The sequence below is a fragment of the Hyperolius riggenbachi genome, chromosome 5, assembly GCF_040937935.1.
Source record: "Hyperolius riggenbachi isolate aHypRig1 chromosome 5, aHypRig1.pri, whole genome shotgun sequence".
Lineage (NCBI taxonomy): Eukaryota > Metazoa > Chordata > Amphibia > Anura > Hyperoliidae > Hyperolius > Hyperolius riggenbachi.
Genome location: NC_090650.1, coordinates 97,593,681 through 97,616,889, shown reverse-complemented (window position 1 = coordinate 97,616,889; position 23,209 = coordinate 97,593,681). Strand labels below are relative to the sequence as shown.

Below are 23,209 nucleotides of genomic sequence, written 5' to 3'. Positions count from 1 at the left end.
AAGTGACAGCAACATAGAAGAAAAGTAATTTATTGTGCATTTTAATCTGGGAGATAGTACTTTTATAATTATGTGTACAACTGTATTTTACATTTTGCAGTTGTGGTAGTGCTTGTTTAATTTCCTTGCACCACGTTTGCATCCTATGACCCAAAGAAGATCTGCCTCTTACCAAGTGCTTCTCTCTTGGTGACAGACATTATTCCAGGACAGGATGCTTTCCATTACATACTGTTACCGTGCATTGCTCCCAGTATGCATTACTTTTAATTTCCATTCCATATCTGTGGGTAATCTGCAAAATAAACAAGCCTGCAGTTCTGCAAAGCAGAAAATTTCAAATCACTGGAGGACAGTGTAATCCGTCTACAAAAATATTACAATTGGCATTTTAACCAAAATGCAATGCTCAAATGTTACCACTAGATGGTGCCAGAGCAGTAGAATTCTGTTACTGAACTTGCTTGCAAATTGTTTATTGTTCAGAATAGTTCTCATCAACATCATATTGGGCTCGATTCACAAAGCGGTGCTAACCCAGTTAGAGACTTTAGGCGTGATAACCATTTTTATCATGCCTAAACTCAGTTTAGGCATGATAAGTTTAGGCATGATAAGTTTAGGCATGCTAAGTTTAGATAAGTTTAGATCGCATGCAAAGTCCCGCACGCAAAGCAGCACCATTAAACTCTATGCAAAGTGCACCAGACTTTGCTAGTGCAAAACTTTTGATCAGCTGTGCACTGCGGTGCTAACCCAGTTGGTGCTTAAACTTATCACGCCTAAAAACTTATCACACCTAAACTTATCATGCCTAAACTTATCACACCTAAACTTATCATGCCTAAACAGAGTTTAGGCGTGATAAAGGGCTTTTCACCAGGGTGCTAACTGTTAGCACCGCTTCGTGAATCAGGCCCTTTGTGTTATATAGAAAGCACCATCAACTTCTGAGGCTTTGTACTGCGTAAGAAACAAAGATGGATAAAATAAAATTTAAGACAATAACACGAATAAAAATGAAGACGCTGGAACATAATTCAGGAGTGGTAGACAACATAAATGCTATAGAAATAAATAAATTGTGGTAAACTTAAAGGAATACTGTAGGGGGGTCGGGGGAAAATGAGTTGAACTTACCCGGGGCTTCTAATGGTCCCCCACAGACATCCTGTGCCCGCGCAGCCACTCACTGATGCTCCAGCCCCGCCTCCAGCTCACTTCTGGAATTTCTGACTTTAAAGTCAGAAAACCACTGCGCCTGCATTGTCGTGTCCTCGATCCCGCTGATGTCATCAAGAGCGCACAGCGCAGGCCCAGTATGGTCTGTGTCTGCGCAGTACACTCCTGGTGACATCAGCGGGAGCGAGGACACGGCAACGCAGGCGCAGTGGTTTTCTGACTTTAAAGTCAGAAATTCCAGAAGTGAACTGGAGGCGGGGCCGGAGCATCAGTGAGTGGCTGCGCGGGCACAGGATGTCTGCGGGGGACCATTAGAAGCCCCGGGTATGTTCAGCTCATTTTCCCCCGACCCCCCTACAGTATCCCTTTAAGTGTACGACAACTTACAGGACACAAAAGGAAGAGAGTGTTGCCCTTGATTACAATGTGAAGTGGAGCGTAGCTAAACTCATGAGACCTAAATAGCAAAGTTTTGCTTGCCCCACCCACCAAAAAAGTGTTTCTTCCCCACCTACATACCAATTTTAAGTAGTCAGAAGAGCCCCCGATTATTAAGTAGCAACGGTAGCCAGAGGTACCCTCGTTATTAGATAGCCCCAGGTAGACCCCAGTATACTGTAGGTAGCCAGAGTCCCCCCAGTACAGGTAGCCTGAAGTAATGCCCCCAGTATAGGTAGATAGAGACGACCCCCAGTATAGGTAGGTAGAGACGACCCCCAGTATAGGTAGGCAGAGACGACCCATGTATAGGTAGGCCGAGACGACCCCCAGTATAGGTAGCCAGAAGTAGCTCTCCCTTAGTATAGGTAGCCACAGAGGCCCCTTTATAGGTAGCCACAAGAAGTCCCTCACCCTTCGCCCCAGTATAGGTACACCTCCAGTATAGACAATCAGAGTATAGGTAGCAAGAAGGTCCACAGTATACAGAGCTTCTGCCACTACAATGCACCTCAGGGGGCCAACAGCAGGTCTCCACAAGATACCCATCTTGCCGCTGACCACACACACACAAGGACCACCATGGCTATGATCCCCATAGCAACCACTATGGCTGCTATATTGATCCCTATGTATCCAGGGTGATTTGATTTTTAGATTTTATTCAGAAAGGAGCTTGGTCAGAGGCTGAAGTTGAAAGGTTTAAATTAGATTGTATGTTTGTTTGAAATTTTGCTTTATAAGGGTGTCCTGAGTGAGAAAAGATTGGATGCAAGATATGGTTTTGACGTTTTGTGTGGGATAAATGAAAGAAAGGAATTGAAAACTACCTCTAAGCAAAGAGCTTGGGGAACCAAGGTTATCGGGTTACTGACATTTATTGTTATATTAGAGGGTGTAAAAATCAGTTCTGCTTTACTCATGCTAAGTTTTAGGAATCAAGAGGTCATGAAAGAATACCCAGCAAACAGGCAGTCAGGAATGTATGATAAGAGGGAATTAAGGTCTAGAGATCAGGGGCAAGGTGGCCATACATCTAGCAATTTCGCATCCCAGTCGACCATCCAATTAGATCATTTTATTGAATGAAAATCGACTGATTTCAGGCCAAAATCGGTTGAATGTATCGATTGTGCAAACTGGAAAATCTCAGGCCAACGTGGTTAACTACCTGCGGACCGAGCGAGTACGAATCTACGGCGGGCAGGGGGTGCTGCGGTTCTGACCAGACGTAAACTCTACTTCCATTGACCGCGCACCCCCGCCCGTCTCCGCCGCTGTCCCCACTTGGTCTGCAAGGAAATGTGCTGCCCTGCCACCTCTATGACGGCAGAGCACTGTCTGCCGGGCAGGAGCCGTTTTCATTGGCTCCTGGCCCTGTCATTCATGTAAGCCGTTCTCATTGGCTTACATGGAGTGACAGGGTCAGGAGCCAATGAAAGCGGCTCCTGACCGGGGCACAGCGCTCTGCCGTCATACCGACGGCAGAGAGAGCAGCCTGCGGCGGGGACAGAGAAGCGTGTCCGGCGGGAGTGACTAATTACTCTATACTAAATATTCGTCGGGAAGCGGCGGTTTGCTGGACCAGCACTCTCTGGTCCTTAAGGGGGCAGAGGGTGCTGGTCCCGAAGGGGTTAAGCTAGTGTACGGCGGGAATGGCATGGAATACTAAACTGAGCGATAAAAGCAGCGGAACCCCCAGAAAAAGGAAAAAGGAAAAGGACCAAGCAAGGAGTCCTGAGGTAACACCCCCCCCCCCCCCCCCTCAGACAAAGGACATGGATCAAGGAAAGAACCCTGAGGTAATGCCCCATAAAAAGGACACAGAGAGGAGATGTAATTTGAATAAGAGGCAGTGAAAGACCTTCCAGAGAGATATGTACAGATCCAAGAAGGGTGAGACCCCTAATAACTAAATATGAGAGCGTATAGAGGAACAGTGGGTCAACCATATCAAATGCAGAGTACAGATACCAAACTGAGCGACAAACGCAGCGAAACCCCCAGAAAGAAGGAAAAGGACCAAGCAAGGAGTCCTGAGGTAACCCCCCCCCCCCCCCCCCTAGACAAAGGACATGGACCAAGGAAAGAGCCCTGAGGTAATGCCCCAGAAAAAGGACACAGAGAGGAGATGTAATTTGAATAAGAGGCAGTGAAAGACCTTCCAGAGAGATATGTACAGATCCAAGAAGGGTGAGACCCCTCCCCTAATAACTAAACATGAGAGCATGTAGAGGAACAGTGGGTCAACCATATCAAATGCAGAGTACAGATCAAAAAGAATGAGAATGGAGTAAGGACCTTTGGATTTACATATTGGGATATCATCATTGCCATTTTTGTGGAGTGACTGGAGTGGAAGCCAGACTGGAGTTGATAAAGCTTTGAGTTTGAAAATAAGTAATTACTTAAGTCTCAGTGGATAGTGCATTCTAGTCATTTGGAAGTAAAGAAGTGAAGCAGGTACAGATACATAGCTACAAATCATGCCTCCCATCAGTAAAACTTTAATGGGGCATCAAAATGTTCACACCCATAAAAAATGTTGCCACAAAAACACCTGATCCAAAGGATAACCCCCTTTATTGGAGGGAGTGTAGTAATAGTTGGGGCCCCCTTACAGCTTTGGGACTCCCTGCTCCTGCATGGGCTGCTTCCCTGTAGTTACGCCCCTGAAGTAAAACAAGATAGTAATTGGGGAGAGCTGTGGGTTTTTTTTTTAAAGCACATCTGAACTGTGCTTAGCCTCCCTGGCGGTATGCACTTTCATAGGCTGCGTCCGTGGGAGGATTTTTTAAAATAAAATGTAATTTAAATGCTTTAGCTAGCACTTCGCTAGCTAACTATGCCTCCCAAGCCCCGCTGCACCTCTCTGATCCCCCCGATCGCTGCCGGAAATATTTACCCCTCCGTGATCCAGTGAGAGCCGCAGCTTCACCAATCAGCTTCACTCGTTGCTATGGCGATGATCGGACATGATGTCATGACGTCATGTGCAGTCCCGATCCTCCCCATAGCGAAGCCTGGAGCTGATTGGGAGACTGCGCCATCGCGGGATCCCTGGGGGGTATGTACAGCGACAGCAATCGGGGGGGATCGGGGGAGAGCGGAGGGACTAGGAGGGCAATGGTTAGCTAGCGAAGTGCTAGCTTAACCATATAATACCCATTTTATTTTAAAAAATCCTCTGAGGGCCATGTGATCCTCTCCGTCGGCTAGCCAGAACATAGGTCGGGCTTACTGCCAGGGAGGTTAAACTTGTAGCCTTTTACTTACCTAGGGCTTCTTCCAGCCCTCTGTAGTCCATGAGGTCCTTTGGGGTCCTCTGGATCCCCTATGTTCTTTTGCTGGTGGCTCCATAAGATGTGCCACCCAAAATGCGGGTCCACGTGCCTTCTCAATCTCACTCCAGTTACTGAGAGAGTTCTGCGCAGTTCATTCTTTAAATGGATAGGGCCACGCATGCACATGTTTCGGGTTGCACATCTTATGGGGGAGAATGGAGGGGACTCAGAGGACACAGAGGGACCTCATACACTACTGGGGGGGGGGGGGGGCTGGGGGGGGGGGGGGCTGGAAGAAGGAAGCCCCACCCTGAGAGACTGATAACTAAGGGCACAGAGAGAAAAAGCTTTCTGCACAATTGTTCTAATGACTGCATCTGCTCAGCCACTGATAACGAATCATACAAAGTTTTGTAGACAAAGATTTGTAGACCCTATTCAGTGTGCAGCAGGCTGTTCTGTACAGCGCCAGCCCCCAACCTTTCTACCCCTCCCCAAGTGTTATGTACTGTAGTGATGCTGGAGCAGGCTGCAGAGCCAGTTCTGTTCCATCAGAGGAGGACAGAGTCAGGGGCGTAGCAATAGGGGGTGCAGAGGTAGCGACCGCATCGGGGCCCTTGGGCCAGAGGGGCCCCGAAAGGGCCCTCCCTTAACTGCAGAATTAGCTCTCTATTGCTCCTGTGCTCATAATAATCACTTCTATAGATACTTTGAATAGTGGTAATCATTAACAAACTATTCCCCATCCCCTTCTTGCACCTCTGACACTGTAGTTGCCATTGGTAGGTTTTGGTGCGCCATATTAATTGTTATGTATAGAGTGCTTGGGGGGCCCCATTGTAAAACTTGCATCGGGGCCCACAGCTCCTTAGCTACACCACTGGACAGAGTGAGTGTAATTAGTTGAGGCTGGGAGCACACTCGTCTGTCGGTTTTCTGTATGTGTTTTCTGCACACCATGTGTGTCTGTATGTGTGAAAAAATGCATGTTTTATCACAGAAGCCAATGTAATTAACAGAGAAAATGCCTGCAATGCTTCACTGCTGTTTTTATTTGAATAACATTGGTTCTCAGTTTACCTGTGCAGAAAGCGGGGGGTGGGTTGGTGGGGTACACCCCATCCAAAGTTTTTCAGGGTGGCCCAGTGATTTCTAGGTACGCCCATGATGGGGACCTGAGTAACCATGCCTGTACTGTACCATATATGTATATGGCCATAGACAAGGAACAAGCATTGGCCACTTGTTCTTCTTGCCTTCTTGGTAAGGTGAGGTGGGGACAGAAGATCAATGGAGATGTCAGAAAGTTGCTTTGTGGGTAATATGTCTTTTACTGCAATCATTGGTAAACTCATAAAAGATCATTTTAGGCATCTGAAGTGTGTATGTAGTTTAAGACAACTTTCTCAGTCGACTGTTTAGAACTTATGAAGCGCTCTGTAGTGCTAGCAAAGTGGGGTAGGGGGGGGGGGGGGTTGTAGAGACTGAGCAAGGAATCCATTAGAGGAAACAATGCCTTAACCTTCCTGGCGGTTAATTGTTTTTGCCTTTTTTTTTAAATTTATTTTTTTTGTTTCATGTAAAGCTACCAGAGTGGTAGCTACATGAAACACCACTAGAGGGCGCATGTGTCCCTCTAGTGCGATCGTCGCCGGCATCAATAGCAAACAGGGGAACGCGTATATAACGCGCTCCCCTGTTTGGCTTCTCCTGTCGCCATGGCGACGATCGGAATGACGTCATGGACGTCAGCCGACATCCTGACGTCAGACGCCTCCGATCCAGCCCATAGCGCTGCCCGGAACTCATTGGTCCGGGCAGCGCAGGGCTCTGGCGGGGGGGCCCTCTTGCGCCACTGCGTGCGGGCGATCGCCGCAGAGCGGCGGTGATCAAGCTGTACGCGCGGCTAGCAAAGTGCTAGCATTTTAAATGAAGAAAATCGCCCCACCAGGGGCTGAGATATCTTCCTGCGCGGCATAGCCCGAGCTCAGCTCGGGCTTACCGCCAGGAAGGTTAAAGAGACTCTGAAGCGAGAATAAATCTCGCTTCAGAGCTCATAGTTAGCAGGGGCATGTGTGCCCCTGCTAAACTGCCGCTATAGCGCCGCTAAACGGGGGTCCCTTCACCCCCAAACCCCCCACTGCAACACTTGGTCGCAGACTTGGTCGCTCCTGGAGGCAGGGCTAACGGCTGCAGCCCTGCCTCCAGTCACGTCTATCAGCGGCGCATCGCCGCCTCTCCCCGCCCCTCTCAGTGAAGGAAGACTGAGAGGGGCGGGGGAGAGGCGGAGATACGCGCTGACAGACGCGCGTGGGGCAGGGCTGCGGCGGTTAGCCCTGCCCCAACCAGGAAGCGCTCCCCCGCTGCACCGAGGGGATTTGGGGGTGAAGGGACCCCCGTTTAGCGGCGCGATAGCGGCAGTTTAGCAGGGGCACACGTGCCCCTGCTATCTATAAGGTCTGAAGCAAGATTTATTCTCGCTTCAGACTCTCTTTAATTCTCCCCAATACAGAATTACTTTCATCACTTATTCCCTGCAGCCTAAAATAATCTTCGTTGTGACGACAACCAGGAATTGCTTTACTATAACTGTGTATGACTGAGAACGGTTTCTGATGTCCTCTGTTCCTGCCTAGTGTTCACAGTCACAGCTTAAACTTCACCCACAGCTTTGAATCACAGATGTCAAAGTCACCCAGTACTTGTAACCTGTGGACTGGAAAGCACATTTATCAATTAAAGGCTGCAGAAGGGAACATCTTGAAACCAAGCTGTTAACTGTGAATACACAAATGATTTATTAGAACATCAGGCACCCATCCTCAGTGACGCAGCTCCAAGTAAAGGTACTGCGAGTTACAGCAGATAGTTTTAGGTGAAGGAAAAGTCATATTAAAGGACAACTGAAGCAAGAGGTATATAATGAGGATGACATATTTATTTTCTTTTAAGCAATACCAGTTTCCTTGATGTCCTGCTGATCTTCTCTAATATTTTTAACTATAGACCCTGATCAAGCATGCAGCAGATCAGGTGTTTCTGATATTATTGTCAGATCTGACAATATTAGCTGCATGCTTGTTTCTGGTTTGTTATTCAGACACTACTGAAGCCAAATAGATGAACAGGACTGACAGGGAACTGGTATTGTTTTAAAGGAAATGAATATGGCAGCCTCCATATTCTTCTTATTTCAGTTGCCCTTTAGCTCACATTGGGGCTGATTCATGAAGCTGCGCTGCTCCATGACAGCACCGCACTCTAAATTCAAGGCTGCACATTACGCTCGCTCTTGCAGCGTAGCATGCCTTCCTTAGTTACGTGCATTGCTTACACTGCAAATGCTGGGGCCGCTGCTTTGAAGTATTACCACCGCAATACTTCACTAAAGCAGCTGCTACTATGTTGATTAACATAATTAACATAGTTACTATGTAATTAACATTTTTACTAACAGTGGAGTATCACGGTCATGATACTTCAGAGCATGCATGCAGCTCTGATGTTTCTGACTGAAGTCTGACTAGATTAGCCACATGCTTGTTTCAGGTGTATGATTCCAACACTACTGATGCCAAAAACAAGCTCAGCAGGAGTGCCAGACAACTGGTATTATTTATAAGGAAATCAATATGGCAGCCTCCATATCCCTCTCACTGCAGGTGTGCTTTAAAGAATTTTGTTTGACTAATGTAAAATGTACATGAAAATCCCGTTTCTATTCTTTGAGGCAAAGAAGATATAGCACTTAACATGCTTTCCCCTGGTGAAAAGCATCAATCCTGGACGATTTAGCATGCTTTAATTTTTGTTTGCTTTGCAATCTGACATGACTATATACTCTGTAAAGTGATGCAGAATATGCCAATGAAAATATTTAAATAATAATAATAAAATGGAGAAATTTCATTTAGCCACTGGAGCGCAGCATATCTGACTGAAACTTATTACAGTTACCTCGTTTTCCCAAAACAAGACCTACTCCAAAAAAAGCCCTACTATGATTTTTTAGGATACTCAAAATATAAACCCTACTAAAAAATAAGCCCTACTTACAGTTTATAAAAAGTCAATTTAAATAATGTCTAGGCAGTTATGGTTTACATGTAAAAAAAAAAAAGTAAAATCAATTGGCAATAGAATGCAGGACAGATAGACCCTTCACCAGGGGAAGCCAACAGCCACAAAAGAATCACACTCAAAAGATCCCATTTAGTGACGTAGCAAATAGCAATTGCGACGGCGCCGGGGCTAGAGGGGCCCACTAGGGGCTGTCCTCCATCCATCCATATTAGCTTTGCATTGGTGCTATGCTGGTAATGCTCACCTCTACATGTACACTGAATACTAGCATAGCTCCCAACAGTCCCTCTTTGGGAGCTCTGTCCCTCTTTCCTTCTCATTTGTCCCTCTTTCAGGACTTTGTCCCTCTTTCTATGTAAATATATGTATTTCTCTACTGAAAAATGTGTTTGATTGACTCTAAACTTTATCCCCATCCCTTAAATTGATATATTTCTAATGTTTAATTGCTAATATGAAGGAAAATGAACCAGAATAGAAAGGACCAGTGTGGTTTGAATTATAAAACAACATATTTTTCTTATTTAATCTTTATGGTATGCGTGACTAGGGGTGTGGTGGGAGCGTGATCAGGGGTGTGGCAGGGGCGTGGCTTAAGTGTCCCTCTTTCCCATCTCAAAAAGTTGGGAGGTATGTACTGGTATCATTAACAAACTGTTTCCTTACTCTAAATACACCTCTCTGACACTGTAGCTGTATTGAAGCTCCATATCAATAGAGTGCTTGGGGCCCCATGTAAAACTCGCACTGGATCCCAAGCTGCTTAGTTACGCCACTGATCCTATGAGACCCAAAACAATAAGGGTTGGCAAGTATCAGGCGCTCAGTAAAAGTAGATTGTTGTACATGGAAAAAGATAATATAGTCTCAAGACAATAAATTAATGATGGAATTCAGAATTTGGAGAGTTATGATGATGTTCCAGAAAACGATAACATTACTGTATTTAAATAACCATTTATTTATTTTTTATTGTCTAAGAATAAATGTAGATTGTTGTTCATGGAAAAATATGACAACTTCTGAAAATAAGACCTAACACATCTTTTGGAGCAAAAATTAATATAAAACCCTTATTTTCAGGGCAGCTCAATAGCATTTCAACCAAAATGCAATTCTTAAAAGTCACCATTAGATGGTGCCAGAATAGTATACTCCTGATACAGAGCATTATGGTAGTGAAAAAAAAAAGATATGTTCAATTGAAAGACACTTAAAGGGAACCTAAACTGAGAGGGATATGGCTATTTCCTTTTAAACAATACCAGTTGCCTGGCAGTCCTGTTAATCTCTTTGGCTGAATCACACACCTGAAACAAGCATGCAGCTAATCCAGTCAGACTACAGTCAGAGCACCTGATCTGCATGCTTGTTCAGGGGCTGTGAGTATTAGAGACACAGGATCAGCGGGAGAGTCAGGCAACTGGCATTATTTTAAAAGGAAAAATCCATATCCTTCTCAGTTTAGGTTCCCTCTAAGGTGAGGGGGGTATGGAGGCTGACAGACATATTTATTGCCTTTTAAACAATTCAAATTGCCCGGCTGATACTCTGTGCCATAAGCAATTCACTTTTCCGCCTGAGTTTTCTTCTGGGTGATATTTTGCCTTTTAAAGCACCCAAGCAAATACTCAGAATAATTTTGACAGTACTTTTTAACTTACCTTTTGGTACTTTTTGCATTGCAAAGTGCTAAAAAGTTATTATAAATCGAAGATGAAAGAGTATCTCCTAGGAGAAAATTCAGGAGAAAAAGTGAATTGCATATGGTCCTCTACCTTTAACCTCCTGCATGGTATGCCGCTCACAAGGTTTTGCTAGCCTCAGAGTCCACCAGAATAAATCTAATAGGCTTAGTCTTCTCTATGGGGAGGATCATACGTCATGACATCATGCGCAGTCCTGATCCTCACCATAGAAAAGACCGGAGCTGTGCGGGGAGGCTGCGGAAAACGCTGGATAGAGGCTTGGTATGTATATTGCGGCTGGATCGGGGGCAATCGGGGGGGTTGTGGACACCTATACTAGCTAGCCTAGTGCTAGCTAACATGTAGTGAAGATACTAAACCTAATAAATTTATACTTGGGGAATCCTGAGGCTAGCAAAACCTCTTAAGCGGCATGCCTGACACAGTGTCGATCATACCGCTCAGGAGGTTAATAATTATATTCAGATCTGACTAAGGCCTGGAACCCACTGCAAATCGCAAATTGCTAGCGCAATCACTAGCATTTGTAATTAGCGTCTTATAAAGGCTATTTCACACTCGACGCTTGGAGCGCCGCTAGCCCGCAATCGCATTTTGCTCCACAATCGCAATTTGCAGTGAAAATGTTTCGATTCAGCGTGATTTGCACTTGTGATTCCCGTTCAATAGAACGAGAGTCACAGTGCAATCGCCCCTGAAACGCTGCATGCAGCGCGTTTGCGATTGATTGAAATCGCATTTGCTGCAGTTTGAATGTATCCATAGGGATATATTAGTAGCAGCGATTTGCTGATCCCCGGCAATCAGCAAAGCGCAGAAAAATCAGCAAGTGTGAACCAGCCCTAAGCGATTTCATGAGCATTTTCCAGCACTTTTGGGAGCAATTTTAAAAAGTGTAAGCTTTTTGCCAGCGATTGTTTAGCGATTTACGGTTTTAATTCTGATTGGTCTTTTCAATGTATCATAATTTTTTGCACAGTTGCAGTAATGTGTAGCAATTCATGAGCAATTTGCCAGCGCTTCAATACATTACATTGAAGCGCAAACACTACCAAAATGCTGCATGTCTTGCGAATTTTTAAATCGCTACTGTGGAATTTGTTACATTTATTTTTATTGGCAGAGTGTTTGGGGAAAGGGCTAACGATTTAACTACTCTACGACCGCGTCACGCTGCGGCGGCAGCCCCAGGACTGCCTAACGCCAATCGGCGTAAAGTCCTGGGGCTGAAGTTTGCAGGAGATTGCGCGCACATCTCCTGCTTGGTAGGCGGAGAGGAACTTCAAAGAGGAGTCTCCCAGCGGAGACTGTTAGACGGCAAAACCGCCGTCTAATTAACCTGTACAGCGCTGCGATCTACAGCAGCGGAAGCCTATGACAGCTGATCACAGCGATTGGCTGGCGGGGGGAGGGAGGGCGGACTGGGGAGGGGAAAAATAACAAAAACACACATTTATTTAAAAATGTAATTTAAAAATAAGCAGACAAATATTGATAATAAAAAAAAAAACATCTGGGGGTGATCTAACCCCACCAATAGAGATCTCTGTTGGTGGGAAGAAAAGGAGGGGGGGGGGGGGTCACTTGTGTGCTATGTCATGCGGCCCTGCAGCTTGGCCTTAAAGCTACAGTGGCCTATTTGACAAAAAATGGCCTGGTCTTTAGGAGGGTAAAGCCTGTGGTCCTGAAGTGGTTAAAATGGTCCCTAAACACTTTAAAAAAAAATCCCTCTAGTGGGTCCCTGCCCTGAAGTCTGACTGGATTAGCCACATGATTGTTTCAAGTGTGTGATTCAGACACTACTAATGCCAGAAAGTTCAGCAGGACTGCCAGGCAACTGGAATTCTTTAAAAGGTAATAAATATGGCATCTTCCATATGCCTCTCCCTTCAGGTGTCCTTTAAACCCTGATCATTTTTAACTGACTTGGCCATTCATTTCTCGAAGTTTACAAGAGTCTACTTTTCATCATTTCAGAACAGAAGCAGTCCAAGCAGTGTATTACAGATATGCACACAGCAATAAACTGTAGTGTTATGTGTTCACATTCCAGAGATAGCGTGGAGCTCTCTGCTCTCTGATTGGTCAGAAATATACACTTTTGAGTAGTAAAGATTTACAGGCACACAGGCACACAGGTTACACAGACTCATTGGGCCTGATTCACAAAGCGGTGCTCACAGTTAGCACGCTGGTGAAAAGCCCTTTATCACGCCTAAAGTCAGTTTAGGCGTGTAATAAGTTTAGGTGCAGGGGCGGCGCCAGGGGGGTGCTTGGGGGTGCTCGAGCACCCCCTAGAATTGTCCAAGCACCCCCAAAGCACCCCCTGGAGTGAACTGACTTCAGGCGTCTAAAAGACGCCAAGTCAGTTCACACACCGGCAGCACGGAGCAGCAGGCAGGGCTACGGTAAGATGGCCGCCCGGAGCCCTGTTCTGCAGACTTCGGGCGGCCATTTTCCCGTAGCCCTGCTCTCTGCATGCAGGCAGGAAGTCTCGTGGTGACGTCGGGAAGGAAGAGGATCGTGGGCGCGCGGGCGCTGCGCGCCACAATGAGGTCGGGACTCGGGACAGGAGGTCGGGAAAGAAGGTCTTCTGGCTGTAGGTGAGTAAATGGGTTTTTCTTTTCTTTTTCAGGTGATGCGGATTGTGCATATTGGGGTCATATCTGCTACGGATTGTGCATATTGGGGTCATATCTGCTACGGATTGTGCATATTGGGGTCATATCTGCTACGGATTGTGCATATTGGGGCGATATCTGCTACCGATTGTGCATATTGGGGTCATTTCTGCTACCGATTGTGCATATTGGGGTCATTTCTGCTACCGATTGTGCATATTGGGGTCATTTCTGCTACCGATTGTGCATATTGGGGTCATATCTGCTACCGATTGTGCATATTGGGGTCATATCTGCTACCGATTGTGCATATTGGGGTCATATCTGCTACCGATTGTGCATATTGGGGTCATATCTGCTACCGATTGTGCATATTGGGGTCATATCTGCTACCGATTGTGCATATTGGGGTCATTTCTGCTACGGATTGTGCATATTGGGGTCATATCTGCTACCGATTGTGCATATTGGGGCCATATCTGCTACCGATTGTGCATATTGGGACCATATCTGCCACCGATTGTGCATATTGGGACCATATCTGCCACCGATTGTGCATATTGGGACCATATCTGCTACCGATTGTGCATATTGGGACCATATCTGCCACCGATTGTGCATATTGGGACCATATCTGCTACCGATTGTGCATATTGGGACCATATCTGCTACCGATTGTGCATATTGGGACCATATCTGCTACCGATTGTGCATATTGGGACCATATCTGCTACCGATTGTGCATATTGGGACCATATCTGATAACGATTGTGCATATTGGGGCCATATCTGATAACGATTGTGCATATTGGGGCCATATCTGATAACGATTGTGCATATTGGGGCCATATCTGATAACGATTGTGCATATTGGGGCCATATCTGATAACGATTGTGCATATTGGGGCCATATCTGATAACGATTGTGCATATTGGGGCCATATCTGATAACGATTGTGCATATTGGGGCCATATCTGATAACGATTGTGCATATTGGGGCCATATCTGATAACGATTGTGCATATTGGGGCCATATCTGATAACGATTGTGCATATTGGGGCCATATCTGATAACGATTGTGCATATTGGGGCCATATCTGATAACGATTGTGCATATTGGGGCCATATCTGATAACGATTGTGCATATTGGGGCCATATCTGATAACGATTGTGCATATTGGGGCCATATCTGATAACGATTGTGCATATTGGGGCCATATCTGATAACGATTGTGCATATTGGGGCCATATCTGATAACGATTGTGCATATTGGGGCCATATCTGATAACGATTGTGCATATTGGGGCCATATCTGATAACGATTGTGCATATTGGGGCCATATCTGATAACGATTGTGCATATTGGGGTCATATCTGATAACGATTGTGCATATTGGGGTCATTGGACGTGTTTTTTGTTAAAATCTGCTCACATTACGTGTATTTTCTTGAGAAAACCTGCACAATTATGTGAATTTTCTGGGAAAAGGGTCACCAAAACTTGGGCCCTCTGTCTTTGCGTTGCACTTTTAAAGGGAACCCGAGGTGAGAATAATATTGAGGCTGCCATATTTATCTCCCTTTAAGCAATACCAGTTGCCTGGCTGCCGTGCTGGTCCTCTGCCTCTTATTCTTTCAACCATAGACCCTGAACAAGCATGCAGCAGGTCAGGGGTTTCTGACAATATTGTCAGAACTGACAAGATTAGCTGCATGGCTTGTTTCTGGTGTAATTCAGTTCACTACTACAGCCAAATAGATCAGCAGGGCTGCCAGGCAACTAGTATTGTTTAAAAGGAAATAAATATGGCAGCCACCATATCACTCTCACCCTGGGTTCACTTTAAATTACAGTTAGCCCCGCCCTCATCCAGTCATGACCACGCCCATTTTTTCGCCGCGGCGCGCTTCGCGCGCCGCAGGTTGTAGCCACGCCCATTTTTGGCGCAGCGCGCTTCGCGCGCCGCAGGTCGTCAGCTCCCCTGGAAATTGGTCCAGCACCTGCATAGCACCCCCTAAAAAAATTTCCTGGAGCCGCCACTGTTTAGGTGTAATAAGTTTAGGTGTGATAAGTTTAGGTGTGATAAGTTTAGGCGTGATAAGTTTAGGTGTGATAAGTTTAGGCGTGATAAGTTTAAATTAAAGAGAGTCTGTATTGTTAAAATCGCACAAAAGTAAACATACCAGTGCGTTAGGGGACATCTCCTATTACCCTCTGACACAATTTCGCCGCTCCTCTCTGCATTAAAAGTGGTTAAAAACAGTTTTAAAAAGTTTGTTTATAAACAAACAAAATGGCCACCAAAACAGGAAGTAGGTTGATGTACAGTATGTCCACATATAGATAATACATCCATACACAAGCAGGCTGTATACACCCTTCCTTTTGAATCTCAAGAGATCATTTGTGTGTTTCTTTCCCCCTGCATCTCTCATGCACTGAAGTTTCAGGCTGCTTGTTTCTTCCTGCAAACAGCTTTGCCCTTGTCTGTAATTCTTCAGTATGTGAAAGCCCAGCCAGCTCAGAGAACCATTTATCCAGCTTGTAAAAGATAAGAGAGAAGAGAGAAGCTGCTCTAATCCTAAATAACACACAGGCAGTGTGCATAGAGGGGCCTGGAAGGGGGAGTTCATAGCAGAACCACAACACTGAAGAACTTGGCAGCCTTCCAGACACAGGCCGACAAGTCTGACAGGGGAAAGATACATTGATTTATTACAGAGACAGTGATAGTATAAAGTACTGCAGTAAGCCAGAACACATTAGAATAGCTTTTTGAACTTGTAGGATGATAAAAAACAGGATGCAATTTTTGTTACCGAGTCTCTTTAAGCACCAACTGGGTTAGCACCGCAGTGCACAGCTGATCAAAAGTTTTGCGCTAGCAAAGTCTGGTGCACTTCGCATAGAGTTTAATGGCGCTGCTTTACGTGCGGGACTTTGCGCGCGATCTAAACTTATCTAAACTTATCATGCCTAAACTTTTCACGCCTAAACTTATCACGCTTAAACTGGCTTTTCACCAGCGTGGTGCAATGGTTATCACGCCTAAAGTCTCTAACTGGGTTAGCACCGCTTTGTGAATCGAGCCCCTAGACTTTGGTTCTTCAAAGTATGGAAGGATACTATTATTGCTATAATTAGTAATATTATTTATGATGCATCTTCATATTACACATCACTGTACTATAATTACGGGGTGCAGTTGACAAACCTGCATATATAACAATAACATTTCTATAGCGCTTTTCTCCACTTATGGCTCTCTCAGATTCAGTAATTGGTAGTAGGATGAAGTATTAACACAATAAAATTATATTTCTGCAAATGCCAAACTGAACAGGTAGGTTTTCAGTCTGGATTTAAACACATCCAGAGATGGAGCTGTCCTCCTGATCTGCTGAGGTAAGGGGTTCCATAATGTAGGAGCAGCATGACAGAAGGCTCTGGGACCAAACGTTTTCAGGTGGACTCTGGGTATGCCATGTACAAACTGTAAAAGAGTACAAGGACCTTGTTGATAATTTAAGATTTAATTTCTATCAACAGGTGTCACTGGTAATCAGAGACTGGAAAGGTTACTGCTCAGTATACCGTACATTGTCGCCAGTGGTGAAAAAAAAATGTTTTAAAAAAAACAAAGCATAGCATGCTTTTGATATTTCTGCTTTTTCTGCCATCCAGGGGATTACCTATACAGCAGTTCTACAACTTAACAAAGCTCAAGAAAAGTGCAGTTCGGGAAAGTGATGACCTGTAAGTAATTTTCTGTAATCCATCATTAATTGCATTCCAGTTCCATAAAAAGTATACAACATCCTGCGATTATCTTATCTGCAATAAGAAGCTTTCTTGCCTTGGCAACAGACATACCTCATCAGTGCATTATTCTGGGCCTCTTATCCACGGATACACCATGACAAGCAAAGCATTGGACTGTTATAAATAAATACATGTGCCTTGACCACGCAACACAGGGCAGGGTGTTTAAAGGAGAACTCTGTGTAGTATCAACAGATTGAGTATTGAATCGCAATTTATGTTAATAAAAAATGTCCTTCAAAAACAGTCTTTCGCAAATATTTGCTGTAGTGTCCAAGAATTTCTAGTTAAAATCCTGCTAATGGCACTGGTACTAAGCCATGGGTGCCACCAAGAACCAATAAATACATTAAAGTTTTCCATAATATGTTTGACTTTAGACACATAATAGACTGCTAATATCTGAGAAAGACACATTATGAAATAAACCTATTTTCTATTTCTAGGTATCCCAAACCCCCTGCGGCGTCCATCAGGTTAGTCAATATATCTGGATCACAAGAACTAGGTAGTCACAGTAAAATAATGGTTATAACACCTGAACTGATATACTATGTTTCAGTGGAAGACAAATGCAATCAGATTTCCCAGTAGAGCATCCATACCACTCCCACATATCCAAGTTTGCTGTGTTCCCGAGCTTTAGACCATCAGAGGAAAGGGCGCGTAGCAGTACTCCGCTCCATCCACAGACACCAGCATGTGGACTGCCCACGTTTGTCCTAAAGAAGACTAAAGGTATGACTAAAGAGTGTACTATAGACAATGGATGGTGGTTAAACAATGGGGTCCAAGAGGGTAGTGGCATGACTACACTTCATAGGGCCCCTTGCGAAACGGCCTTGGGGCCCGTCTTGCAAGGGTCATAAAAGTGTGGCCATCATGATCTTCACATCCATAACACGTTTAGCCACAAAAACACCTGATGTGACCTGAAGTATAGTCCTCTGTATCGGAGGAAGGGAAGGTTAGTATTTGGAAGCCCCCACGGTATTTGGGAGCCCCCCACAGCTCTGGGTCACTCGGCAATTGCAGGGGATGCTGCCCTACAGTTCAAGAGGGTAACTATAGTAATTGCAGTAGCCCCAACAACACAGAGAATCTGTAATAAAAAAAATGGTGCCCCCTTATGCTAATAATAAACTAGACTGGTGGGGTTTCAATCAGATCCGGCATTTCATACAATCTCCTGGTTTACGGCCCTCTTTGGTTAGAGAAAGCTCAGATTTTGAAAGGCTGTGTCAGGCTACCGAACCTTTGCGTAAGACACTCTCACTGGTTTATGCTATACTAACAGCGACGTGGACTCACTCCCATATCTTGCAGCCTGGGAAAATGACCTGGGTGTCTGCTTTAGCAGGAAACACAAAACCTCCATGGCTTCCCGTATTCAGGAGATCAATTATAAAATATTATAGAGATGGTATTATACACCGCTTAAGCTGTCAAAAATCTACCCAGACAGACACCCCACTTGCTGGAGATGTGGACAGGACCAAGGTTCTCTATCACATATTTTATGGAACTGTCCATTTATAACACCCTTCTGGCACAAAATTGAATCGCTCCTCAAAGAAATGACAAACAGAGAGACACCGTTCCCTCCTCAATTCTACCTGTTATGTTGCAATGATTGGAGCATGACGTCCTTCAAGGGTTCGGTAGTCAGGCATATACTGAATGCTGCAAAAACTTTACTCGTAAGGGCATGGGGAACTATGAAAATACCAACACTGACAGAAGTAGTGAAAGAATTAGATTCAATCTATGACCTAGAAAGTGCAGTATTTCCCATACAGGATAGATCGGAGACATTTTCTGACATATGGAGACTATGGTCCTTTTATTTTACAGACATTCTGAAGAATTTAGACAGATCCTTGAAAATGAATAATAACAGATTCTCTTTGAGCCAAGTTGGCTTTAAATCGACCACCAAACTCTAAGGCTAGTTACACACCAGGACGTTGCGTTTAGGGGACGTTATAGGCGTACGTTAAAAAGGGGGCGCTGGGAAAAAAGGGCGCGGGGTTTTAAACGATAAGCATGGATAACGTTTAAAAATGTATTGTACTGTATTTTGTTTAAAATTAATGTTTTATAAAGTTATAAATCATTAAATAATGTGCATTAAATCGGCAATTGTAAAAACGTTAATCTTCCGTTTAAATAGTGAAACGTATAATAACGTTTAAAAAAAAATTACTAAGTAACTGTACCTACCCCTAACCCCTAGACCCCCCTGTTGATGCCTAAACCTAAGACCCCCCCTGTTGGTGCCTAAGTAACCCTCCCTGTACCTACCCCTAACCCCTAGACCCCCCTGTTAGTGCCTAAACCTAAGACCCCCCTGTTGGTGCCTAAACCTAAGACCCCCCTGTTGGTGCCTAAACCTAAGACCCCCCTGTTGGTGCCTAAACCTAAGACCCCCCTGTTGGTGCCTAAACCTAAGACCCCCCTGTTGGTGCCTAAACCTAAGACCCCCCTGTTGGTGCCTAAACCTAAGACCCCCTGTTGGTGCCTAAACCTAAGACCCCCCTGTTGGTGCCTAAACCTAAGACCCCCCTGTTGGTGCCTAAACCTAAGACCCCCCTGTTGGTGCCTAAACCTAAGACCACCCTGTTGGTGCCTAAACCTAAGACCCTCCTTAGTGCTCACTGTATTGTGTGTAGAATAATGTTTTAAAAACAGTAAGGGATAAAATATATTACAATTTACATTACGTACTGATCGCTTTGTTTTGTGAATAATAATGTTTTACAAACAGTAAGGGATAACATTTAAAATAATGTTTTATTGAAATAAGAAACGTAAATCATCACAAGCAGTTATAAAACATGAAAAATGTTCGGGCGCCGTTGGAAAACGTTATAATTCTCGGGCGCCCTTTTTTCCTGTTCGGCGCCCATTAAACGATAATTATTATAGGAGTGAATGGCGGCGCCCGATTTGTCCACTAGCCTCCTGCGCCCTTTTTTACTGTTACCACGTTATAGAGCACATAACGTGCCCCTAACACAACGCCTGGTGCTCTCTGGTGTGGACGTCGGAGTGAGCCGCGTTATGCAGCTCACTCTGGCGTCCATGATGCCGTGATGCGTACTCTTGGACGCATGCGGCATCACGTGGTCCCGCCCGGCCAATTGCCGCACAGAGCGGCCGCTCCAGGAAGTAAACACTGCACGTCACTGAGTGCAGTGAATATTAATTAGCCATGTGCCTGGCCGCTCTCCCCTCCTCCCCAACATGACTGAGCATGTGCAAACAGTCTAACGCGGCTTAGCCGCATAGAACGCACAGCATGCAGCACTTTGCTGCGTTACAATGTAACGCAACGTGGGCAGTGTGAACAGCCCACATTGCTGTGCGTTGAGGGAGCGTTACAGGCTGCACTAACGTGCGCCTGTAACGTCCCTGTGTGCAAGAAGCCTAATAGTAGTACTACAATTTCATGCAAACTCTGAGACCCACAGTTTTGAATTCAGTGTTATTTCTTTGTATGTTTAAAAAGTGTTGACTATTTTAAAATCGGGAAGGGATATCTTAGCATCTATATAAGGTCCACTATGGCAAATGACCGGTACTCTTATATTCTTTTTTTTTTTTTTTACAATTAATAGATGGAAATAATCTGTGGACATATCTTGAGTTACAAGAACGCTTTAAATAAGTCTATGGACTACCTCTATACGAGACCTTTGAATACTTGAAGGACTCCCCTTCATCTTGCTATAACACTTGAGACAAGAACTTGTTTTATTATGACTTTTTATACTGTTAGCTGTAAGGATCTTCTTATGATACATTGTTCATGTCTACATATATTTGTCAACTACAATAAAGAATTAAAAAAAAAAAAGTGCCCCTGAGGGTACTTACCTCAGGAGAGGAGAAGCCTCTGGATCCATCTGAGATTTGCCCCTTCCTCCTGAGTAGCACAAATCCAGCACTGGAACCTCTGGGCGGTAGTAGATGGCAATATTTACCTTAGGGATTCGGCGCATGCGCAGTACCACCTTCCCTCTCAGGCTCTGGGGGAATTAGCCGAGCCCAATCGGGCCCACTCTACTTAGCAGGCGGCTCACGCCTGCACATTAGAGTGAACCTGAAAGGGCTTGGCTATTTTTGCCAGAGCCCGAGGGGGGAGATGGTACTGTGCCTGCACTGGATCCCTAAGGTAAATATCGCCATGTGCTGCAGACACTACTGCGCCTGCACGCATCTTGTTGGCGGATTTTCAGGGGGAGCCTGGATTGTAGTTACACAGGAGTATGGAGGGAGCCTCATTAGGATCCAGAGGCTTCCCCTCCTGAGGTAAGTACCCCCCTGTGATACTACACAAGGCAGGCGAAAGGGAAAGTGGAGCAAAACAAAAAATGGAGTGGTTTCCCAGAATTCTGACTGGTTTCTATGGGTAACTGTTCCATGTTTACTCCATTTTGACGTGTTACTGTTCTGAGCTCTGCAGTGTCTGATTTCATAACAAAATAATTTATCCAAGAAAAATACTTGGCAAAGAAATGTGAATTTATTTCAAATGAAATAAAATAAACATATACAGAATACAGTATCATGATTTAGACTGATCTGCAGCTAATTCATGATGAGGGCATAAACTATTAGCCTCCACCTTTTAACTTGTACCTTTACCCAAAACATTATTCCCCCACACCATCTTTCATAACAAAATACACGACTCCAATATAACGTGGGAAATAAAGGCCAGAGCAGTCCTTAGTCTTTATTGAACAAATTAACAATAGTGCAAATATCAATTAAATGGGGAAGGGATCCGGAGGACCAAACAAATGAACATAAATGACCCGAAGGAAAGCAGCTCCTAACACCGGCCTCCAGCCGCGAACTCCGACTCGGGGACAGCTGCATTCCGCCCAACATAGCAGTCTCTTAAAGCGTTGCACTTCATCGGAGGTGTGCGCACCAAGGCGAACACCTCACCTCCCAGCTCTTGACCATCTCTGGATACCATACCCCCTCTAGCTGCAATGACAAAAAACACACGAACAACAGAAAAACAGGACAACAACCTATCAAAGCATAACGGGAGGGAGCTTCACAGGGGTAAGCCTTGTGGGCCTTGCCCCGCCCACCCTACTTAAACTCCTTTTTCCCGCCGATCCCGCCTCCTTCCTCCTCAGTTCCCCTTAGGCCAGCCCTTTTCTTCCGGGATCAACAGCTCAGCTGTTAACCCTCTCTCCGCTGGGGCAAAGTTAGCCCCATCATGTCCACCCTCCCCAGGTCCTGCAGCCCTCAGTACGGGCTCCATTTTTTAGCGAATGTCAGTTTTTGCAGTACAAAGGTTGGGTGTCATGACTTCAGCCAAAGTTGTGCTAATGCAGCAGTAAATGTTTTCACCACCAGGCAATACTGTCATAGTTATACCCAACATAAACCCAGTGCTCAGTAACTCAGCAATGCCCCAGCAGGTCAGGCTGTCAGCTGAGAAAGACCTTTCACTCATTGAACGAATGATGTTTCTTGCAGCAGAAGGCCAATATCTGCCAATTTGCCCAGCCAAATGATCTTGTTTATTGGTTTAATGTCAGTTACTGCTGCATTGTGAGATACCATTACCCAACACTGAGGACTAATGAGTCGGAATGGAATGGCTTAAAGGACCACTACTGCAAAAAATGGAAAACTTACAATACATGTAAAGACATGCAAATAAGAAGTCTGTTTCTTCCAGAGAAAAATAAGCCATTAATTACTCTTGCCCTATGTTTCTGCCACTTACAGTAGGTAGTAGAAATCTGATGCAACTGTCAGGGTTTGAACTAGTCCATCTCCTATGGGGGATTTTTATTTATTTTTTACAAGCAATTACTGTAATGAATTAAAGCACCCTCCCCTTTCTCCCCAGCTGTTTGCACACTATTCTGGCTGCTCAGTGGATCATTTAGAAACAGCTTTATCAGTCTGCCGACAGTGCGTACACACGTGCTATTGTCGGCTGCACATCTGACGGACCCGTTGTTTGCAGCGGTATGGCATTTCTACGCGGCTTTAGAGCAACTGCCATTCACTAAGTGCTTTTGAAATAA

At 44.9% G+C, this 23,209-nt stretch overlaps 1 protein-coding gene across 1 annotated transcript in view; it reads left to right on the top strand.

Moving 5' to 3' along the window:
* Window positions 1–23,209, top strand: part of SPMIP4 (sperm microtubule inner protein 4) — a 74,724-nt gene that overhangs the window by 31,795 nt on the left and 19,720 nt on the right. Inside the window, exons 3-5 of the mRNA XM_068238656.1 lie at window positions 17,007–17,078; window positions 17,591–17,620; window positions 17,707–17,882. Of these exons, the coding sequence (XP_068094757.1) occupies window positions 17,007–17,078; window positions 17,591–17,620; window positions 17,707–17,882 (278 nt within the window). The remainder of the gene's footprint in view (window positions 1–17,006; window positions 17,079–17,590; window positions 17,621–17,706; window positions 17,883–23,209) is intronic.